A 21,710-nucleotide genomic window follows, 5' to 3' on the forward strand; every position below is an offset into this window, starting at 1 on the left:
AAACCCTTACATTTTCCCTCTTTCACTCCAATAACACTATTTCCCTTCCAGCCAGGAAAATGCTAAATAATGAGTTGTAGATTTCTCAATGGCTGTGGTAAACGCTGATGTGTTCTCAGCAGCAGCAGTTAAGGGATGAATAGGCTCTTACACCCTACTTCACTGGATAGAACTCCCCTTCTCCACATGGTTGTGTGGGGGTGTGGGGTGAGAGATCTCATTGTGTGCTAGTTTCAACCAAAAATTCTAGATCAATAGCAGCAAGACAATTAGGTTACACCGAACAGAGGGGAAATCTTCAGCCGTAAGATTCTGTGCAGGAACCTGACTGGCAAGTTAAGAGCAGCCCACTTGAGCTTTCAACTTTTTCGTCTGTAGGCAACATCTCAGCCACCAGAATCCTAAAAAAAAGTGTTTAAATAAATATATAAACATGTCATCTGGACGCATATTTGATCCTTATTTTTGCTGAAAGTACTCATAACTGGAACATATATCTAAAGGACAGCTTGCACCATTCAGCACACAATTTTTGTCAGCATAGGATAGAATTCATGCCATTTCATGACAGCACTGCATTTTTTTGTTACAAATGTATGCTTAGTCAATGTCTGCACTCTCATGAGCACTCTTGACTGGTTAAAAAAAGAACTGCGCATGGATCAGCATCACACATGGCAGTTTCAAACCATTAAAGGTTTGGAGAATACACTGCATCTGTCCCAGTTCAACAAACGTTGTGCTTCAATGCAAATTAGGTGTGAGAAAACTGAAGTGCTAAGTATAGTGATAATTTATTTTTCAGGTACAAAGCTGATTACACCCTGAACACTAAGTTTGCATCAGTTTCCAAATCCAGGGATTTATTTATTAAATTGACCCTACTGACCATAACACTCTCACTTGTCATCTATAGGGTGCGTGCAAGCTTTTCAAAATGTTCATTCTCCTGCCCATGATATAAATTGCAATATAAAATCTCTGTTGGTGTATATTGTTATTTTTTTTCCTCAGTCCTTTTCTTTCACTAAAAGAGCAGTATCTATCTCACTTAGTTGGCCTGAAAGCACAAAATTCCGTTCAGATATTCGGAATCTGTTAGCTTTCTGATTCCCGCAATGTGCAAAATTAAGCTCCAAAATAATCCTCATTAGCCCCAATAGAGGAAAATGCAACTGTACCACAACAGAACTCACAGCTAGGAGTAGGCTTTAAATTCAACTAAAAACTAATTTAAAACACTGAAACAATCAGCTGGTGACAAAGAGACACCGATTTAATTTGTTTTCTGCTGCAATAAATGCGGGCCAACACAAGGGATAAAATAATTTTAGAAAATGCCAAGCGTACTAATTAAATATTAATATCAAAATTGGAAAGAGTTATTCATTCAATGATAAATACCAATAGCTTAAAGCAATGCCAATTAATCATGTTTACACTCGGGTACAGTTCTTTTTTTTATTAATTAAATAAGCTATTTAAAGGAAATAATTAGACATGCACAATCTCTCTCATCTTTTTACACTACTAATGCAATGCTTTATATCTTCCTAATAAGGTAGGACATTATTCTTTTATGAAAAAAGTCACCATTAGCCTGAGCTCCTAGTCCCTGAAACAAAGAAGCAAGCTGAAACAGCTAACTGCAAACTGTTTGGCTGAACTAATTTTTCAAAGCAGCACAAAATCCTCTGCAGATGTTATGCGCGGCCCAAAGATCAAGATTTTCTAAAACAAAAGTGTTGGGCTTGTCCTTGCTTGCTGCACACAGAAGATTCATTGAAGACCATCTGCAGCACTGCGAGAGACATGCAGTTACAGAATCCCACGCAATGAATTTCAGAATTGCTGACGACAGTGAGGTTTTAGTACAGAAAACTGATGTTTTCTTTGTTTTCCCCACCTGCAGAATTGGGCGGGTGGGGAAATTAGGGAAAAGTATTTAATAAAAAAATGTAATTTCTGTGAAAGTAAAGCAACTCACTCTGCTGGGGCATTTTTTTTTTCTTGATAAGCAATTAGTTCTTAGCTTTCACTTATTTCAATAGCTAGAAGAAGAAAAAGGGACAACTAGTTCAGGATTAATTAATTCACAAAGTCTCCCATTGTTAAAAAGTAAAAACAAACAGCTACAGCACAGAACAACCGAAATGATTAACTACAAAAAGTGCTGCCATTTGTTTCTACAAATAAAGTGTCTCATGTACAACTGAAGAGGACACACGAGGCCATCTGTACAACTCCTCTGTGAACAATCTCACTTTCAATAGCAGCCTGCAAAATGCAGGGGGGTGGGGAGGGGGGGGGGGGGGGCGGGGGGGAGGGGAGGGGAAGTTGAAATGAGCTTGCTGCTTGTACATACAGTATATTTTATTATTTCGCCAGCACACCTTTATTTAAAGTCATTTACAACAGACAAAATCCAAGAATCATTACCTAGAGGTAGCCCTTTGCTCTGGAGATGCGAGCTCCCCATCTACACAGCCGTTATTTCCCCATTCTCTGAGAACACCTCACATGAGATATGAAAATACTGGGCATATGGCGGCCACTTCACTTTTCCCAGAAGTAAAAGACAGCCAAGTCCTGCTGACTGAGAGAGTGGGAGAGGCCCAGGGCTGGAGCTTATAGGCTGGCCAGGTCACCTGACTAGCTCAGTGCTGCACTCTCAGCTGAGTTCAGAAGGGACATATCATATGGTATATAATTAACCCGCAGCCTGTGCATTTTATCACTAATCATTTTGCACAGCCCCGGACTTAATATTGGCAAGGTGGCTTGACTTGAAGCTGCCTGAATCTCGACAATACAAAGTAGGTACTTCCGCTGGGATTCCGGCAACAGACTTTGTTAACATTGGTTTTCTTTTCCTCCCCACAGTAAAAGGTCTGCTGTGTCATTAAGCAAACAGCTCAGCCTTGTATAATCAGCCAGTTCAACTTAAAGCGACAGCGATACAATTAATTCTCCACGGCTTTTCTGCAGCCTATTTGCGACACATCCTTTTACAGTACACCACCAGCTGTTCTCCGCTGATTTCAGGCAGCGCTAATAAAAATGGACTGACTGCAGTTCAGGAGTTCAAGAACTGCAGGAATAGGGGTCAAAGCAAGGATCAACCATTCTCGCTAGAATGCTCTTTCTTTCAACACTGACATGCGTACACACACACAAAGGAGTTAGACTGGGCATAGGCACAAAACTAATTTAAACAATAACAACCTATATTTATATAGCACCTTTAACATATTAAAACATCCCAGGGCACTTCACAGGAGCATTATAAAACAAAATTGACACCGAGCCACAGGAGGAGATATTGGGCTGGATGTTATGGAAGTGGCAGGGGTACAGGCCGTACCCAACTAGCCTGTGCCAGTGTCCAACATTAGATGCAATTCCCCGATTGGACATTTGCTAAATAAGAACATATGAACAAGGAGCAGGAGTAGGCCACTCGGCCCCTCGAGCCTGCTCCTCCATTCAATAAGTTCATGGCTGAACTGATTTCTCCACATTACCACCTATCCCTGATAACCTTTCACCCCCTAATCCACAGTGTGCTAAGAATTACCTTGGCAATCAATTTGTCAGTAGGGCTCGCAGTGTGGCGCATTTGCGTGCACTGGAAGCTACATATATTAATATTCAGGGTCCTGTTCTTTGCAGACAGAAAGAACATGTACACACATTGCCCCTGTTTCAGCTGAACAAAATAAATGACAGCCATTGGCTGGTTCATTCCTCAGTGCAATGCCTTGACCAGAGTCAAGTTGCCTGGTTTAAATATCAAACAAAGCTTGGCAGTTATCTGTCAGTCACCATAAACTGGTGCATTCTCCATGGCAATGCCTCTACCAGAGTTCACTTGCCAACCAATCAGCACTCTCTTCTCATGCAGTATAAGTTGTTGTTTTCCCTTATATTGGTTATTCTTGTAATTGTCCTGATGAGTGCAGGATGAAAAGCTTCGAGAACATGTCTCTGTTTTCAGCAATTCATAAATTAAACTGCAGTAATGATAAATTAGAAAATGTCATTTTATGTCCTGCTTTGAGGATCTCAGCAACCAAGTATGTAAAAACATTGCCAATTTTCCTTTTAAAATGGTGATTGGGTTAATTCCTGGAAAGATGATAAATTCGGTTCATCAGCGCCCTTTTTTTGGCACTATGAATACCTTAAAGACTTCCAAAATGGCATCCGGTCTGCAGGCAGATGCTTGTGGGGCAAATTGTGCCGGACGTGCGCGCAATGAACATCTGCCAGAATTATGCAGAGCAGGTAGATCATGATGCAAATGCTGATTTGACACCAGCGGTGCCATTTTGGAGCTAAATGCTTCAGCAAGCGCCTTCTCTTAACCTTGCACAACTGAATACTCATCAGCATCAGGGAGGACCAATGCTATTTAAGGGGATCATCATCTACTTACAGGTTAGTAGTTGTTTGATTTCTTCTGGCTATTGCTACGATTCTACAAATGTTTGTTTTTTTCTGTAGTTGTTCCAAATGGAAAACGTCTCCAGGGAGTGGTGTGGCAGGTGTTGAAGGACTTCTTGCCAACTTCAAAGCTTCTGCACAAACCAGTTGCTTCCAGACATGGATGCACTATTAGGCATCCCTCTTGGAATACAGCATGACGTGGAGAATGAACAGAGGTCACACAGAGCAGACCACGCTACTGACTGAGGGAGGAGGAATTGGGTTGGAGCAGTAGTAGAAGGGCTCTCAGTAGGAAGCCATGTCGACCTAGGGTGTTCAGTAAGCGATTCTCCTACCTGAATCCCAGCAAGGAACAATGTGCAAAATGTCTGTGCTTCAGTAAAGATGTTCTCGCTGAAATCTGCCACCTGCTGCAGCCACAGCTACAATCTCAGAGCAGGGCGAAGACCACATTGTCAGTGGCTGTGAAGATGACCATTAACTTTATTGTATCTGGGTGCTTCAAGGCTGGAGCTGGAGATATTTGCAACATCTCAGTTTGTCATTCACTGTTGCATAAGGGAGGTCACTGAGGCGCTCTATTCAAAGAGAGCTAAATACATTATATTCGCTCTCAACAGACAAACAGGCAGAGTGAGTATGTGGCTTCACTAGGATTGCAGGCTTCCTCATGGTCCAGGGTGCCACTGAGTGTACACACATCGCTTTGCGGGTGCTGCAAGTTGACTCTGCCCGATACCGGAACCAAAACAGATTCCAATTTCTCAACATCCAGCTGGTGTGTGACCATAAGCAGTGAATCATGCAGGTTAATGCTTGATATCCTGACAGTGGTCACGATGTCTTCATTCTGCACCAGCTGCATGGCAAACCAAGGATGGATATCCACTGACGACATGGCTGATGCAACCAGGCACATGTGCGCAGCAGGCATACAATGAAAGCCATGCTGTCACATGAGATGTGATGGAGCAGATCACTGGGGTACTGAAACTACACTTTCGCTGCCTGGACTGCCCTGAAGAAGCCCTGCAGTACAGGGCAGAGCAGATGTCAAGACTCATTGTGGTCTGCAATATGTTGCACAGCCTCTCCACCATGAGGTGACAGTCCTCGCCACCAATACTTCTGACAGCAAGGGAAATCAAAATCAGGAGATGTAAAATGATCTGCTGACTTTCTATCACACGTTGTACACTGCCATACAGTTAACATCTACCCCATAGTCCCCAAAGTCCCCACCTTAAGGCATTTTGATTCTTAGCTTTGGTGTAACTTCAGTCTCTTTGTCTTGTTACTTCTCTTCCTACTTTTAAAACGCACTATATAACTTTATCGTTTAACCATGCCGTCGGTCATCTTTTCTAATTCTTTTAGTGGTACATTCACACTCTACAAATCAGTATTATTCTAGGCTGTCTCACTCCACTTCATTCAAGTATCAGCTCTGGACCCAACATCAGATTCAAACTGCATTTATGCTACAACTGTAGACACAGTGCAAAGCAAAACCCACTTGTAGTGTAAACGCCCTCTCAGAGTCATATATGGCACAGAAGGAGGCTATTCAATCCATGGAGTCCATGCCGGCTCCCTGTAGAGCAATCCCTAACTCAGCTTGGCTCAGAAGCACACACCCATCTAAAATTGAGAGTTCAAATCCACTCCAGGACCTCAATGCACACTGAGGGAATGTTACATTATTGGAGGTCTTTTGAATGAGATGTTAAACCTTCGTCCTGTCTGCCAAGTCTGATTTAGATGATAATTTGTTCCACTATTCCCTCATATCCACCTTAAATGTTCTCATCCCCAGCAAAAAAAAAAAAACTTTTCACTGTCTCCAATCCTGGCTGGTAAGGCCTCCATCGTCACTCCCTCATGTTCAAAGGGCACAAACTTGAGCATAACTGGCACATCTTAGCAAGCCAGATCTGGCTCACTCACATCAGCCTCTACTAGGTCCCAATTTCTTCCGTGAAAACTACTCTAAGATTGTCTTGGAGAGAAAAAATAACGTGTGGATTCTTTTCTGTTACCAACTGCATTCTTAAACTCCTCTTGCCTCTCCCCTGCACCCTCACTTCTAACAATGTGCAAGCAGCTCATTGACCTCTTTGTTATCAAGACAAAGACCATCTGTAGAGCTGCATTTGCTGCTTCTGCCCACTTCCCCTTGCCAAAAACAATCATGCTCCTTCCAACCCTAGGCCTCAACCCTGTCGTGCCCTCATGCCCTCTCTAAACTGATCTCATGCAAGACATATCCTCTGCTCCCTCATCCCCAATAAACCCCTCAATGATCAGTTTCCTATCTTGGCTCCATGCAAGCTTGCATTATAAATGGTTCCATCTCCTTTGGCATTGGCTCCCTCCTTTTCAAGCCACCATAATCACCCCCACCTCACTCTTACTAACTACGGCCCATCTCCTACCACCCTTTCCTCACCTTGAATGTGTCATTACATGGAAGATCCATAAACATCTCAAACTCTGTTTGAGTCACTCCAATCAGGTTTCTGAAATGGCTCTAACCAGTCAAGAAGCAATATTCTCTATGACTATGACCATGGTTCATTATCCCACCATGGCTCATGCCTTCTAAGTAGTTGATCAGCCATCCTCCTCCAACACCTCTAGTCTATTAATAACAAAAAAGTGCTGGCAATACTCAGCAGGTCTGACAGTATCTGTGGAGAGAGAGAAACAGAGTTAACATTTCAGGTGATTTGAAACCTTAACTCTGCTTCTCTCTCCACAGATGCTGCCAGACCTGCTGAGTATTGCCAGCAATTTTTGTTTTTATGTCAGATTTCCAGCAGCTGCAGTATTTTGCTTTTATCACCTCTAGTCTATTATCCAGGTTACAGGGGTCTTCCGTTGTTTGGTTCTACTTTTACCTATCCAATGCTAGGCACAGCATTTCCAGCAAAGGCTTATCTTCACGCCCCCATACACCACTTTCGGAGCCCACCAAAGGATTTATCCTTCGTCCCTTCTCATCTTCTTCCGCATGCTGCTCCCAGGCAACATCATCTGCAGACATGTGGCCAAATTTCCCAAGTACATTGAAGACACCCAAATCCAGCTCTCTAGCACCTCTCTCTTGATCCTCGCCCCAACGTTTCTGCTATTTGAATCTTACCTGAACTATGGTTTCCTTCAGCTAAACAATAGTAAGACCAAAACCACTGTCTTCAGGCCTTGGCACAAAGACTGTGTTCTTGTCACTGACACCATCACCCTCCTTAGCCACTGCATCATGCTAAACCATAACATTTGACCCCGAGTAGAGCTTCTGACCCCATAAACTCCCCATTACAAAGATTGCCTACTTCTAATCCACCACTACTACATAATACAGCTGCGTCTGAAACCCTCAAATGTCTTGGTCATCTCTAGACACAATGATACGAATGCCCTCCTGACTGGGCTCCCATGAGAATCACCAATCCTCCCAGATTGTCTGGGAGGCTTCTGAAATTGAGGGGTTCTCTCCCAGACACTGATGCTAGTAAGCAGAGAGAAAAATAGAACTTTCTGTGCCTCTGACAAGGACAAGAGGGAAGAAAACCTGTTAAGTATCACAAAGATCATAAAAGCCAGCCAATAATTGGGAGGGTGGGAAAGGCCTTGCACGGGTGGGGTATGAATTTAAAGATGAAAAATGAGCTTCCAATTCTGCAGCATTCAAGTCTCCTCTCAATTTAAGTTACCTGCGCAGAGTCCTGGAAAGGGGACTGGGCCTGATCCATTAATGGGGCCTAAGGAAGGAAAAATGGAAGAGGAGCAGGGCCAGGATAACATACACCAAGGGTAACAGCAGCCAAAAGAAGTGATGGAAAATAGGCAATGAGAGAAAAAGAGAGAATGGAAGGGAAGAAGGATGTGGAAGAGTGGAAAGTTCCATAAAATAAGATAGTCACTAATAAATCCAATAGGGAATTCAGGAGAAACTTCTTTAGCCAGAGAGTGGTTAGAACATGGAACCTGCCATCACAAAAGTGTTTGAGGCAATTAACAGATGTATTTAAGGGGAAGCTAGGTAAGGACAGGAGAAGATGGGTTGGAGGAGGCTAGTAAGGAGCATAAATATGGGCTGAGTGGCCAGTTTCTGTGCTGTAATTCTTGGTCATTTTTAAGATCAGATTGCACACACTGCCAAAACAAAAAAAAAGTCTCCCTATCATGAGAATCAAATATCATGAACAGTTAATATGAAGTTGTAAGAATAGAAAAGCAGAATATTTTTAAAAGGTGCTAAACTTGTAAATGTCAATGTTCAAAGAGACTTGGGTGTGCGTGTACAAGGACCACAGAAGGAAGGCAAATGGCAGGTTGGCCTTTATTGCAAGGTGATTAGAGCACAGGAATGAAGAAGTCTTGCTATAATTGTACAATGTTTTGGTGAGACCACATCTGGAGTACTGTGTGCAGTTTCAGTCTCCACATTTAAGAAAGATTATCCCTGCATTGGAGACGGTACAGCGAAGATTCAAGAAATTGGTCCCTGGGATGAGAGGGTCGTCCTATGATGAGAGGCTGAGCAAATTGGGCCTATACGCTCTAGAGTTTAGAAGAATGAGGGGCTATCTCATTGAAACATACAAGATTCTGAAGGGCTGGATAGGGTAAATGATGAGAGATCATTTCTGCTGGTCAGGGAATCTCAAACACAAGGGCACAGTCTCGAGATAAAGGGCCAATCATTTACGACTGAGATGAGGAAAAATTACTTCACTCCAAGGGTTGTGAATCTTTGGAATTTTCTACCGCAGAGGGTTGTGGATGCTCCATCGTTGAATACATTTAGGCTGGGATAGACAAATCTTTGGTCTCTTAGGGAATCAAGAGGTACGGCAAATGGGCGGGAAAATGGAGCTGAAGCCCAAGATCAGCCATGATTGTACTGAATGGCAGAGCCGGCTTGATGGACCATATGGTCTATTCCTGCTCCTATTTTTTGTGTTCTTGTGAGCCTGGAATAAGAGATAACAATGGCAACTAGAAGTAAAGCTAGCCTGAGAAAAGCAACAGAAAATATGAATGTGAGAGAAACAATAATTAGCAAGAGAGGAACAAAAAGAATCATGAGAGGCTAAGTTTTATGCCCAGCCTAGTTCTCCCACCAAATCAAATGTTGGGACAATCCTGATTAATTCATTGCTTACATATCGACTCATTGGAAAATAAGCACTGCAATTGTTGGGGAGACATGGTAATTTATCTAAAATCTTGACTCACCAGTATATGTACAAATGATAGGTGTGATATGAAAGCACAACTGAAGAAAATAGACAATGTCAAAAAGCTATTAGGCTGTATTTTTAAACCACAACTGGTACAGTAATTTCTGAAACAGTCCTATTCTCAGGATAGAAAATCTTTACAGAATACTCCTCCATGTTGATGCAAAAAGATATGAAAGGATCTGGATCCAAATTTCATTTCAGTACCAGATGTGACTTATAGCATAGAAGAAAACAATTTCAAAGCTGCAAAGTTTGCACCTCATAATACTGACAAGTGACTCTTTGAAAACTCTGTTGCCGTCCATGACCCAGAAAGGTTAAAGCTTCCCCATACGCAGAGCAATCCAATTAACACTTTGAAATTATTCTCCTCTTTGGATCAAAGTAGTACTGAGAAACTATTAATAAGAAAAATCATCATGGTTTATAGAGATCAATAGGGTTGGCAAACAGCTTTTCATTGATCTTCCACAAATGGAATGGTTTCGTGTAATTTGATGTTTATTGAAGTGATGGATTTGTTTCCACAAGAAAAGCTTCTCTGCTTTGCAATATCCTGTCAAAATGTGTCATGGCATTAGAATACACTTCCTATCTCCCAAAAATGGCAAAAACATTTGGCTCAGGTACATGGATAGCTGCCAAAATTGTTGATAGCAGCAAAAGATTTTCTTTTAAAGCATATGGCACACTGCAGTGTCAGACTAATGCACACAAAATACAGGATGGAATTTTAAAAAATAATTTAGGGTTCAAGTTTAAGGTGCTTTAACTGCAAACTTTAGCAAAAGTTACATGACAGGCATGATGGGCCGAATGTCCTCCTTTGTGCTGTATCATTCTATGAGATTCAGTATTGCTCGGATCAATGAAAGCTGTTTGCCAGCCCTCTTGATCTATATAAACCATGATGATTTTTCTTCTCAATAGTTTCTCGGTACTACTTTGGGGAGGCGGTGGCGTAATGGGAATATCACTGGACTAGTTAATCCAGAGCCCAGACTAATGCTCTGGTACAAAAACAAGAAATGCTGGATTCACTCAACAGGTCTGGCAGCATCTGTGGAAAGAGAAGCAGAGTTAACGTTTCGGGTCAGTGACCCTTCTTCGGAACTGACAAATATTAGAAAAGTCACAGATTATAAACAAGTGAGGTGGGGGTTGGGCAAGAGATAACAAAGGAGAAGGTGCAGATTGGACCAGGCCACATAGCTGACCAAAAGGTCACGGAGCAAAGGCAAACAATATGTTAATGGTGTGTTGAAAGACAAAGCATTAGTACAGATTGGGTGTGAATATACTGAATATTGAACAGCAGCAAGTGCAAACCTGAAGAAAAACAACCTGAAAAAAACAGTGGGTAAGCAAACTGAACAAACTAAGATGAAATGAAATAAATGCAAAAAAAGATTGTAAAAAATGTAAAAAGGAATGCAAAAAAAAAAAATGCAAAAAAAAGAGCTAATGCTCTGGTACATGGGTTCATATCCCACCACAACAGATGGTGAAATCTGAATTCAATTAATAAAAAAAAAATCTGGAATTAAAAAGCGTGTTTAATGGTGGCCATGAAACCATTGTCGATTGTTGTAAAACCTATCTGGTTCACTAACGTCCTTTAGGGAAAGGAATCTGCTGTCCTTACCTGGTCTGGTATTTATGTGACTCCAGACCCACAGTAATGTGGTTGACTCTTAACTGCCCTCTGAAATGGCCTAGCAAGCCACTCAGTTGTCAAAGGCAATTAGGGATGGGCAACAAATGCTGGCCCAGTGACGCCCACATCCCACAAACACATAAAATATATATATAAAACTTGGATATTGAAATACAGAGTAAAATTTCAAAATTTGCCGATAATACCAAACTTGGAGGAGTGGCAGGCAGTGAGGATGCTAGCAATCAACTGCAACAACACAGATACGCTAGCAGAATGGGCAGACGGAATTTAATGGAGAAGTGAGAGGTGAGCAATTTGGCACAAGGGATAGGGGGAGGCAATACAGACTTAATGGTTCAGTTCTAAACAGTGTGCAGGGACAGAGGGACCTGGGAGTGCATGTGCATCGATCTTTGAAGGTGGCATGATATATTGAGAGTAGTTAACAAAGCATATGGGATCTTGGGCTTCATAAATAGAGGCACTGAGTACAAAAGCAGGGAAGTTATGCTGAACCATTATGAAGCTCAGGTTAGGCCACAACTGGAGTATTGCGTCCAGTTCTGGTAATCACACTTCAGGAAGGATATGAGGGCCCTTGAGAGGATGCAAAGGAGATTTACCAGGATGGTTCCAGGGATGATGGATTTTACCTACAAGGTTAAGTTGGAGAAGCTGGGGCTGTTCTCCTTGGAGCAAAGGAGATTAAGGGGAGATTTGATAGAGGCGTACAAGATTATGACAGGTTTAGAAAGGGTAGACAAAGAAAAGCTGTTCCAATTGGATGATGGTACAAGGATTAGGGACACAAATTAAGGTTTGTGGCAAGAGATGCGAGGACAAACTCTTTTATGCAGCAAGTGGTAATGACCTGGAACTCGTTGGCTAAGAGGAAGGTGGAAATGGAGACAATTAATGATTTCAAATGGAGTTTGGATAGGCGCATGGGAAATAAACCTGCAAGGCTATGGGGATAGAATGGGGGAAAGGAACTAACTGGTTTGCTGTAGGGAGAGCTGGCATGGACTTGATGGGACGGATGGCCTCTTTCTGTGCTGCAATGACTCTATGCTTGTGCCTGGACACATACAAAAATCTGGGGGAGGTTTCCAAACTAGTGGCAATGTGATTCCCTTTATTTTAAGCTCATTAATCTACCAGAACAATGTGCGTGGCGAATCAAGAAGAAGTGCAGTATTCAGCCAAGCAAGGTTAAATGATGGAGGGAGTAACTGGACTGGTGGGGGCAAGGAGCCAGAAAGGATGGGGAGAGCGAGGATCTAAGAAAGAGAAAAGAGAAGACGGGATGTGGATTGGGGGGGTTGGGAGGAAATAGATAAGGAGGAAAGAGAGGAGGAAATGGGGATAGGGGAAAAAAAAAAGTACAGGATGAGAAGGAATGGGGGAGCTTCCCTGTTTTGATGCTCAGTGGAGAACAGGGGCAGCCGGTCAGAGATGATTCACCTACTTGGGTGCAGGGGTAGATAAGGTTGAAAAGATGGTCATGTGGCATGGGAAAAGTTAAACGGGCTGCTGGGCTGGGGAAAAGGGGTCATAATGCTCCAATGTGGGCTGGGGGAAATACGGGATGTAATTTAGCAAAGTGGGTATTGATGTGTTCCAAAGGCGAAAAAGCAGCTCTGCAGCAAGGGATTGGACATAACACGGGTTCTCTGCTCAGCAGAGAGAGGATGGAGGCATGTAGTGGTGCTCAGTGGGAAGCAAGAGGATTAAAATACTGCTCGGTTACGTTGGAGAGGGACATATAGGTTACTGATCAAAGTCAGACTATGAGACTGCACAAAGGAATGAAAAAGATGTTCCTGGGCCTACTTCCCTCTAAAATTAGAGGGGGCTGTAAGGGAAGAATAGTTGCCCCTTTGTATGCGGGGGATGCAGACTGTATTGGAGAGAAACTTCAGAGTGCTTCGGTGCAGAGGGATCTGGGTGTCCTCGTGCATGAATCGCAGAAAACTAGTATGCAGGTGCCGCAGGTAATAAGGAAGGCAAATCGAACTTATTGCTAAAGGAATAAAGTATAAAAGTAGGGAAGTGTTGCTGCAACTGTACAAGGCATTAGTGAGACCGCACCTGGAGTATTGTGTACAGTTTTGGTTGCTTTGGAGTTCAGAGGAGGTTCACTAGATTGATTCTAGAGATGAGGGGTTTGACTTATGAAGAGAGATTGAGCAGTTTAGGCCTTTACTCTCCAGAGTTTAGAAGAATGAGAGGAGATCTAATTGAGGTATAAAAGATGATTAAGGGGATCGACAAAGTAGACATTGAGAGGATGTTTCCTCTGGTGGGGCAATCTAGAACAAGAGGTCATAGTTTTAGGATAAGGGGTAGCAGATTTAAAACAGAGATGAGGAGAAATTACTTCTCTCAGGGTTGTGAGTCTATGGAATTCACTACCCCAGAGTGCGATGGATGCCGGGACATTGAGTAAATTTAAAGGAGGAGATAGACAGATTTTTAATTACTAAAGGGTTGAAGGGTTATGGAGAACGGGCAGGAAAGTGGAGTTGCGGCTGAGATGAGATCAGCCAAGATCGTATTGAATGGTGGAGCAGTCTCGACGGGCTGAATTGCCCATTCCTGCTCCTAGTTCTTATGTTTCAATGTTGCTCATGTCATGGGGAAGAACAGGGGGTCAAAATGCTACAAGGCGGTAGTGGAGAGGTTTGTAGCAAGAACCGAAGAAAAAGACCTACACACAAAGTATCAGACCCCAGACTAAAATTATCCAACTGTGGAAGGAAGATTATTTCTGGAGCTATCAGTTCAACCCCTGCAGATTCTTAAAGTGTTAGTTGTATTTCAGTTGTATTTAATCGTATGCAGGTGGTGGGTATTAACTGAGGATTCATTTGTGCTCCAATAAATAGGAACAGACTGAAATGGTGATTGCTGGGTTAGGAGGTGTATGTTTGTAATGTGTATCTGTAAACAAAAGCTTATAAAAATGTGTAAAGATTGGCTCCAGTTCTATCCTTCACCACCTCGCTTTCTGGATTATAACAGAGGAGGGGATTGATAGGACGACGCTTAATGGGAATTTGAAAGGATAAAATTCTGGGGGCAGGTTATAGAGGAGATGCTTCTCTATGGGGTTGGGGGGGCTTGTAGGCATGGGTGGGATGGGAGAAGTACGTGGATCAAAATCTTGGTCAGGTCAGGCGGACCATAAAAAAGGGTGCAGCAGACAAACTGATGGCCAAGGAAAAAGGTCAGTAAACACACCATGGAATGATATATTGAGCATGTGGTTGTTGAAAAATGTTTTAATCTCCAAAGGAAAAGACACTTTATAGCCTACAGAGTTTTTAACGGTCTTCAGTTTTTTATTCATCTCATGGCCATGTGCACCAACAGAACCTCCAGAGGGAACCTTTCCATGGTCACTTACCATCAGAGACTATGGGCAAATTTTCAACTTGCCACCCGAGTACAAATAAGTTAGCATGGCACGTCGGCCGACTGTTATAGAAACTGTCTAATTTTCAATAGAAATCAAAATCAGGTGGTTGCTAGAACAGACAGCTGATCTACCACACTAGTTTTACATCTGGGGTGGAGAATCTACCCCGATGTCTTCAGGAACATATTCATAAGAACAGCAAGGATTTTTAGACAGTCTTTTCTTGTTCTCTTATTCAAAATAGTGCAGTGTTCTGTAGATTTGATGTCCTGGGGCCTTTGATATCTTGAGTGACTGCTTCTGCATATTATGAGTCACCAGTTCATACATTTGACCAATAGTTTTAGTTGGCATTCCCTTCAAAGTTAATGGAAGAATATGGTCAGTATCCCATGCCTTCTCCATTAGCGGTTTACTGCAATAAGGGGATCATTGTTAAGCTTGTACACGGTGTGAATAAAGATGCAGGTGATGGTTCATAAGGGACTTGGCTGGTTGTGAACACGAGAACAAGTATTTGGGAAAAAAGCTCAAATATTAACAATTTTTTGTTTACACCAAGTTACCTCCAGTAACTGGTGGTCTTCACAACCCAATTGTGCAGAAATAATACGGGTTCTCAATCTGTATTTCGGTTAAAAAAAAAATTCAGTTCAGCTATTGTTGATGGATCCAATAAGAGATCTTTAAAATTATGAAGGGGTTTGATAGGATGTAAGGGTCCATAAGATAGTCACTAGTAAATTCAATAGGGAATTCAGGACAAAATGTTGTTACTCAAGAGACTGCTGAGAGCGGCGCAGTGGTTAGCACCGCAGCCTCACAGCTCCAGCGACCCAGGTTCAGTTCTGGGTACTGCCTGTGCGGAGTTCGCAAGTTCTCCCTGTGACCGCGTGGGTTTCCGCCGGGTGCTCCGGTTTCCTCCCACAGCCAAAGACTTGCAAGTTGTTAGGTAAATTGGCCATTGTAAATTGCCCCTAGTGTAGGTAGGTGGTGGGGATGTGGTAGGGAATATGGGATTAATGTAGGATTAATATAAATGGGTGGTTGTTGGTTGGCACAGGCTCAGTGGGCCGAAGGGCCTGTTTCAGTGCTGTATCTCCAAATAAAATCAGAAATAAATAAACCATGCTACACATGGAGTGGTTCAGGCGAATAATGTTCATGCATTTAAGCGGATGCCAGATAAACACGAGGGAGAAAGGGAAAGAAAAATGCTGGATTGAGATGAAATAAAGTGGGAGGAGGCTTTTCTGGGGCATAAATACCAGCATGGACCAGTTGGGCCAAAGAGCTTGATACTGTAACACTATAAATATTTGCCGCATACACAACTGGAGTCTACAACTGTATATCTGACAGTATCAGATCTATACCAGTAAACTGAAATGAATATCACAACTTAAAATGAGTGAGCACATCATATTTTTTAATTCGTTCTTGGGATGTGGGCATTGTTGACAAGGCCAGCATTTATTGCCCATCCCCAACTGCCCTTGATACGGTGGTGGTGAGCTGCCTTCTTGAACCCCTGCAGTTCATGTGGTGTTGGTATACCCACAGTGCTGTTAGGGAGGGAGCTCCAGGAATTTCATGCAACGGCGATATAGTTTCAAGTCAGGATGGTGTGTGACTTGGAGGGGAACTTCCACATGGGCGGTGGTGTTCTCATGCGTCCGCTGCCCATGTCCTTCGAGGTGGTAGAGGTCATGGGTTTGGAAGGAGCTGTCAAAGGAGGCTTGGTGAGTTGCTGCAGTGCATCTTGTAGATGATACACACTGCTGCCACTGTGTACCGGAGGAGGAGGGGGTGAATGTTTAAGATGGTGAATGGGGTGCCAATCAAGCAGGCTGCTGTGTCTTGGATGGTGTCGAGCTTCTTCAGTGTTGTTGGAGCTGCACTCATCCAGGCAAGTGGATCACAATTGTGATTCCATCACAATCCTCATTTGTGCTTTGGAGAGTCAGGAGATGATTTACCCGCCACAGAATTCCCAGCCTCTGACCTGCTCTTGTAGCCACAGTATTTATATGGCTGGTCCAGTTAAGTTTCTATTCAATAGTCACGCCTAAGATGCTGATAGTGGGGTTTCAGCGATGGTAATGTTGCTGCAAGTCAAGGAGAGATAGTTAGATTCTCTCTTGTTGGAGATGGTCATTTCCTCGCACCTGTCTGGTGTGAATGTCACTTGCCACTTATCAGTCCAAGCCTGAATGTTATCCAGGACTTGCTGCATGTGGGCACAGTCTGCTTCAGTATCTGAAGAGTTGGGAATGGTATTGAACACCGTGCAATAATCAGCAAACATCCCCACTCCTAACTTTATGATGGAGGGAAGGTCACTGATGAAACAGCTGAAGATGGTTGGGCCTAGGACACTAACCTGAGGAACTCCGTAATATCCTGGAGCTGAGATGTTTTGCCTCCAACAACCACAACCATCTTCCTTTGTGCTAGGTATGACTCCAACCAGTGGAGAGTTTTCCCCCTGATTCCCATTGACTCCAGTTTTGCTAGGACTCCTTGATGCCATACTCAGTCAAATGCTACCTTGATGTCAAAGGCAGTCACTCTCACCTCACCTCTTGAGTTCAGCTCTTTTGTCCATGTTTGGATCAAGGCTGTAATGAGATTTGGAGCAGAATGGCCCTGGCGAAACCCAAACTGAACATCGGTGAGCAGATTCTTAATGAGTAACTGCGGCTTGATAGCACTGACAACCACAACTTCCATCACTTTGCTGATGATTGAGAAGAGACTGATGTGGCAGTAATTAGCCGGGTTGGATGTGTCCTATCATACCTGGGCAACTTTCCACATTGTCGGGTAGAAGCCATAATTGTAGCTATATTGGAACAGCTTGGCTAGGGGTGTGACTTGTTCTGGAGTACAAAGCACAAGTCTTCAGGACTACAGCTGGGTTATCGTCGGGCCCCACAGCCTTTGCAGTATCCAGTGCCTTCAGCTCTTTCTGGTTATCACCTGGAGTGAACTGAATTGGCTAAGACTGGCATCTGTGATGCTAGTGAACTCAGGAGGAGGCCGAGATGGATCATCCACTCAGCACTTCTGGCTGAAGATGGGTGCAAATGTTTCAGCCTTGTCTTTTGCACTCATGTGCTGACTCCCCTCTCATTGAGGATGGGAGGAGGAAGTTCCACAAACATCCCAGTTAGTTGATTAGTTGTCCACCACCATTCACACTGGATGTGGCAGGACTGCAGAGCTTTGATCTGATCCGCTGGATCACTTAGCTTTATTGCATGCTGCTTCCACTGTTTAGCATGCAAGTAGTCCTGCATTGTAGTTTCACCAAGTCAGCACCTCATTTTTAGGTATGCCTGGTGCTGCTCCTGGCATACTCTCCTACACTCCTTTTTGAACCAGGGTTGGTCCCCTGGCTTGATGGTAAATGGTAATGCGAGGGATTTGTTGGATCTGATGCCGTGAGACCTCATGGGATTCTGAGTCTGTACATGCAGAACTGTGACACTCTAATACAGAATTTCAATACAAACCTTTGCATTGCATCAATGCCTTATTGTAAATTCTTTTGGGCCTCCTTATCTCGAGAGACAATGGATACGCGCCTGGAGGTGGTCAGTGGTTTGTGAAGCAGCGCCTGGAGTGGCTATAAAGGCCAATTCTGGAGTAACAGGCTCTTCCACAGGTGCTGCAGAGAAATTTGTTTGTTGGGGCTGTTGGACAGTTGGCTCTCCCCTTGCGCCTCTGTCTTTTTTCCTGCCAACTACTAAGTCTCTTCGACTCGCCACAATTTAGCCCTGTCTTTATGGCTGCCCGCCAGCTCTGGCGAATGCTGGCAACTGACTCCCACGACATGTGATCAATGTCACACGATTTCATGTCGCGTTTGCAGACGTCTTTATAACGGAGACATGGACGGCCGGTGGGTCTGATACCAGTGGCGAGCTCGCTGTACAATGTGTCTTTGGGGATCCTGCCATCTTCCATGCGGCTCACATGGCCAAGCCATCTCAAGCGCCGCTGACTCAGTAGTGTGTATAAGCTGGGGATGTTGGCCGCTTCAAGGACTTCTGTGTTGGAGATATAGTCCTGCCACCTGATGCCAAGTATTCTCCGAAGGCAGCGAAGATGGAATGAATTGAGACGTCGCTCTTGGCTGGCATACGTTGTCCAGGCCTCGCTGCCGTAGAGCAAGGTACTGAGGACACAGGCCTGATACACTCGGACTTTTGTGTTCCGTGTCAGTGCGCCATTTTCCCACACTCTCTTGGCCAGTCTGAACATAGCAGTGGAAGCCTTACCCATGCGCTTGTTGATTTCTGCATCTAGAGACAGGTTACTGGTGATAGTTGAGCCTAGGTAGGTGAACTCTTGAACCACTTCCAGAGCGTGGTCGCCAATATTGATGGATGGAGCATTTCTGACATCCTGCCCCATGATGTTCGTTTTCTTGAGGCTGATGGTTAGGCCAAATTCATTGCAGGCAGACGCAAACCTGTCGATGAGACTCTGCAGGCATTCTTCAGTGTGAGATGTTAAAGCAGCATCGTCAGCAAAGAGGAGTTCTCTGATGAGGACTTTCCGTACTTTGGACTTCGCTCTTAGACGGGCAAGGTTGAACAACCTGCCCCCTGATCTTGTGTGGAGGAAAATTCCTTCTTCAGAGGATTTGAACGCATGTGAAAGCAGCAGGGAGAAGAAAATCCCAAAAAGTGTGGGTGCGAGAACACAGCCCTGTTTCACACCACTCAGGATAGGAAAGGGCTCTGATGAGGAGCCACCATGTTGAATTGTGCCTTTCATATTGTCATGGAATGAGGTGATGATACTTAGTAGCTTTGGTGGACATCCAATCTTTTCTAGTCGTCTGAAGAGACCACGTCTGCTGACGAGGTCAAAGGCTTTGGTGAGATCAATGAAAGCATTGTAAATGGGCACCGCAGAAATGGCTACAAATGCAATATAATTAAGCTAAGGAAATCTCTGTGGCAGTTCGAAGTTTGTTTAAGATCCCCTACACGAATATACTAATGAGGGCAAGATAAAATAAACAAGTCCAATAGAGAACTCAACAGTCTAGAATCCTGTTATAGTTACTACCAGGAGGCTGAACATCTAGTTACAGCCAGGTACAATCTACATATAAATAGGACTGGAATAGGATTTTAGAAAGGGCGTGAGAATTTATTCAGCCTAAATGAGGAAAATATATTTTTACTTTGCCAAATAGAAAAATATTAAAGAAATGAAATATCAATCCATAATGGTAAAAAAGATATTACTGTAGTCATTTCACCACATTCTGGAGGTAATAAATATAAAGTAACAGATAATAGAAAAAAACACATCTGTGCTATGCCTCAGTATTCCTGACATATTGTCTGATATATATCATATATTAAGATGCTGAAGCAAAAATAATGTAGCAAATGAAAGGGAGATGGACTTGGTGACCTAACAGCCCTTTCTTGTTCTTTAAAATCTCATGTTCTCAACTAACATAAAGTTGTTCTCTATTCGCAGATTTATAAAAGTAATAACAGCTGAGTTTTAGGCAGCCCATCCCTGAACTCATCAGGCATGCTGGTGTTCTGGATCAGGGTTGGGACACATGAAAATGAGACGACAACCCCAAGACACTTACAGAAAGTCTGCACGGCAAAATTAGCAAGCAAGGTCTAGTAGGGGTGTGAGCCAACACCAGTATGGTGACCAGATCAGCACTCTGTTAACCTATTGAATGAATGATGTCTAGCACAACAAAATAATGTTAGCCAGATCCCATGGCGTTATATGAAAATGAGCGATAAGTTCTGGCCAACATTTTTCTCACCAAAAATAGATTAACTGGTCATTTACCTCATTGCTGTTCATAGGATCTTACTACATGGAAAATGGTTGTCTTATTTTTCTACATGACTACAGTTCATATTGTATATAAAATGCAGTGGGACATTTCTGTGAGACACTATAAGAAAGTCTTTCTTCTTTCCTATTAACTTGTTTCCTCTATCTTTTTCTTTTCTTTTGCTTTGCTGTGACCCAATTGCTGTTTTCTTTAGGCAGGTCACTGAGGGACAAAAACAGATGTAGAGAAATGCTAAGGCATTGGTTACACGAGGAAATTGCACAGACACTGGCCCCAGAAGCATGCCAAAAAAAGAGCTAAGTCAATGGGAGCAAACCACGAATGGGATTATGGAGAGTTTGGTGGGGGTGGGTAAGAGGACCAGAAAAGGTTTCTAAAGATACATCTCAGCATGGGACATTAGGGAAAAGGGATAAAAATCAGTGCTTTCCTGCCAGAAGTCTAAAGAGTTCACTCATCCAAGTACAAACCTTTCCTCCAAGTCACAGAAAAGTACATCCACCTGGTTGCACAACCATTTCAGTTCTTTACCATTTGATCTACTCTAATGAACAGTGAAAGCAGCAAAAAAAGTAAAAGGTTATAAATTTAGGAAAGTTAAAGAATATGTTTTATGATTGTTGAATTGGGTATACTAAGTAATTAAAAAGTAGTTCAAGATAAAATGAAAATACAAACAATGAAAAAGGGATAACAGCACAGAATTTTTTTAATCTAGAGAGATTTTTTTGTTTATCATAGCTTAATAGTACATTGTAAATCCATTGCAGTAACACGAAATATTGCAAGTGCTGGAAATCGGAAATAAAACCAGGAAATGTGGGAAATACTCAACAGGTCTGGCAGCATCTGTGGAGAGAGAAACTGACTTAACGTTTCAGGTCTGAGAGCTTTCATCAGAACTGGGAAAAGTTAGAAATTTATTAGGCTTTGAGCAAGTGAAAGGGAGGATGGTAGGAAGAAGAACAAAAAGGAAGGTTTGTGATAGGGTGGTGAGCAGTAGAGATGAAATGAGAAAAGGGTGCATGGTGCAACGCCAAAGGGAGTGGTAATGGGACAAGTGAAGAAACAAAA

At 43.0% G+C, this 21,710-nt stretch overlaps 1 protein-coding gene across 16 annotated transcripts in view; it reads right to left on the bottom strand.

Annotated features, from left to right (window-relative positions):
* ctbp1 (C-terminal binding protein 1) overlaps positions 1 to 21,710 on the bottom strand; it is a 365,789-nt gene that overhangs the window by 66,999 nt on the left and 277,080 nt on the right. The window contains exon 1 of one of the 16 annotated variants that reach the window (XM_068029481.1): positions 2,440 to 2,614. The exons of 14 other annotated variants lie outside the window; for them this stretch is intronic. In XM_068029481.1, coding sequence (XP_067885582.1) covers positions 2,440 to 2,479 — 40 coding nt within the window. In that variant the 5' untranslated portion in view covers positions 2,480 to 2,614. Of the gene's footprint in view, positions 1 to 2,439; positions 2,615 to 21,710 lie in introns of those variants that run through there. One more of the 16 variants, XM_068029457.1, reaches the window with a different exon arrangement.

Source organism: Heterodontus francisci, chromosome 1 (assembly GCF_036365525.1).
Source record: "Heterodontus francisci isolate sHetFra1 chromosome 1, sHetFra1.hap1, whole genome shotgun sequence".
Taxonomy (NCBI): Eukaryota; Metazoa; Chordata; class Chondrichthyes; order Heterodontiformes; family Heterodontidae; genus Heterodontus; species Heterodontus francisci.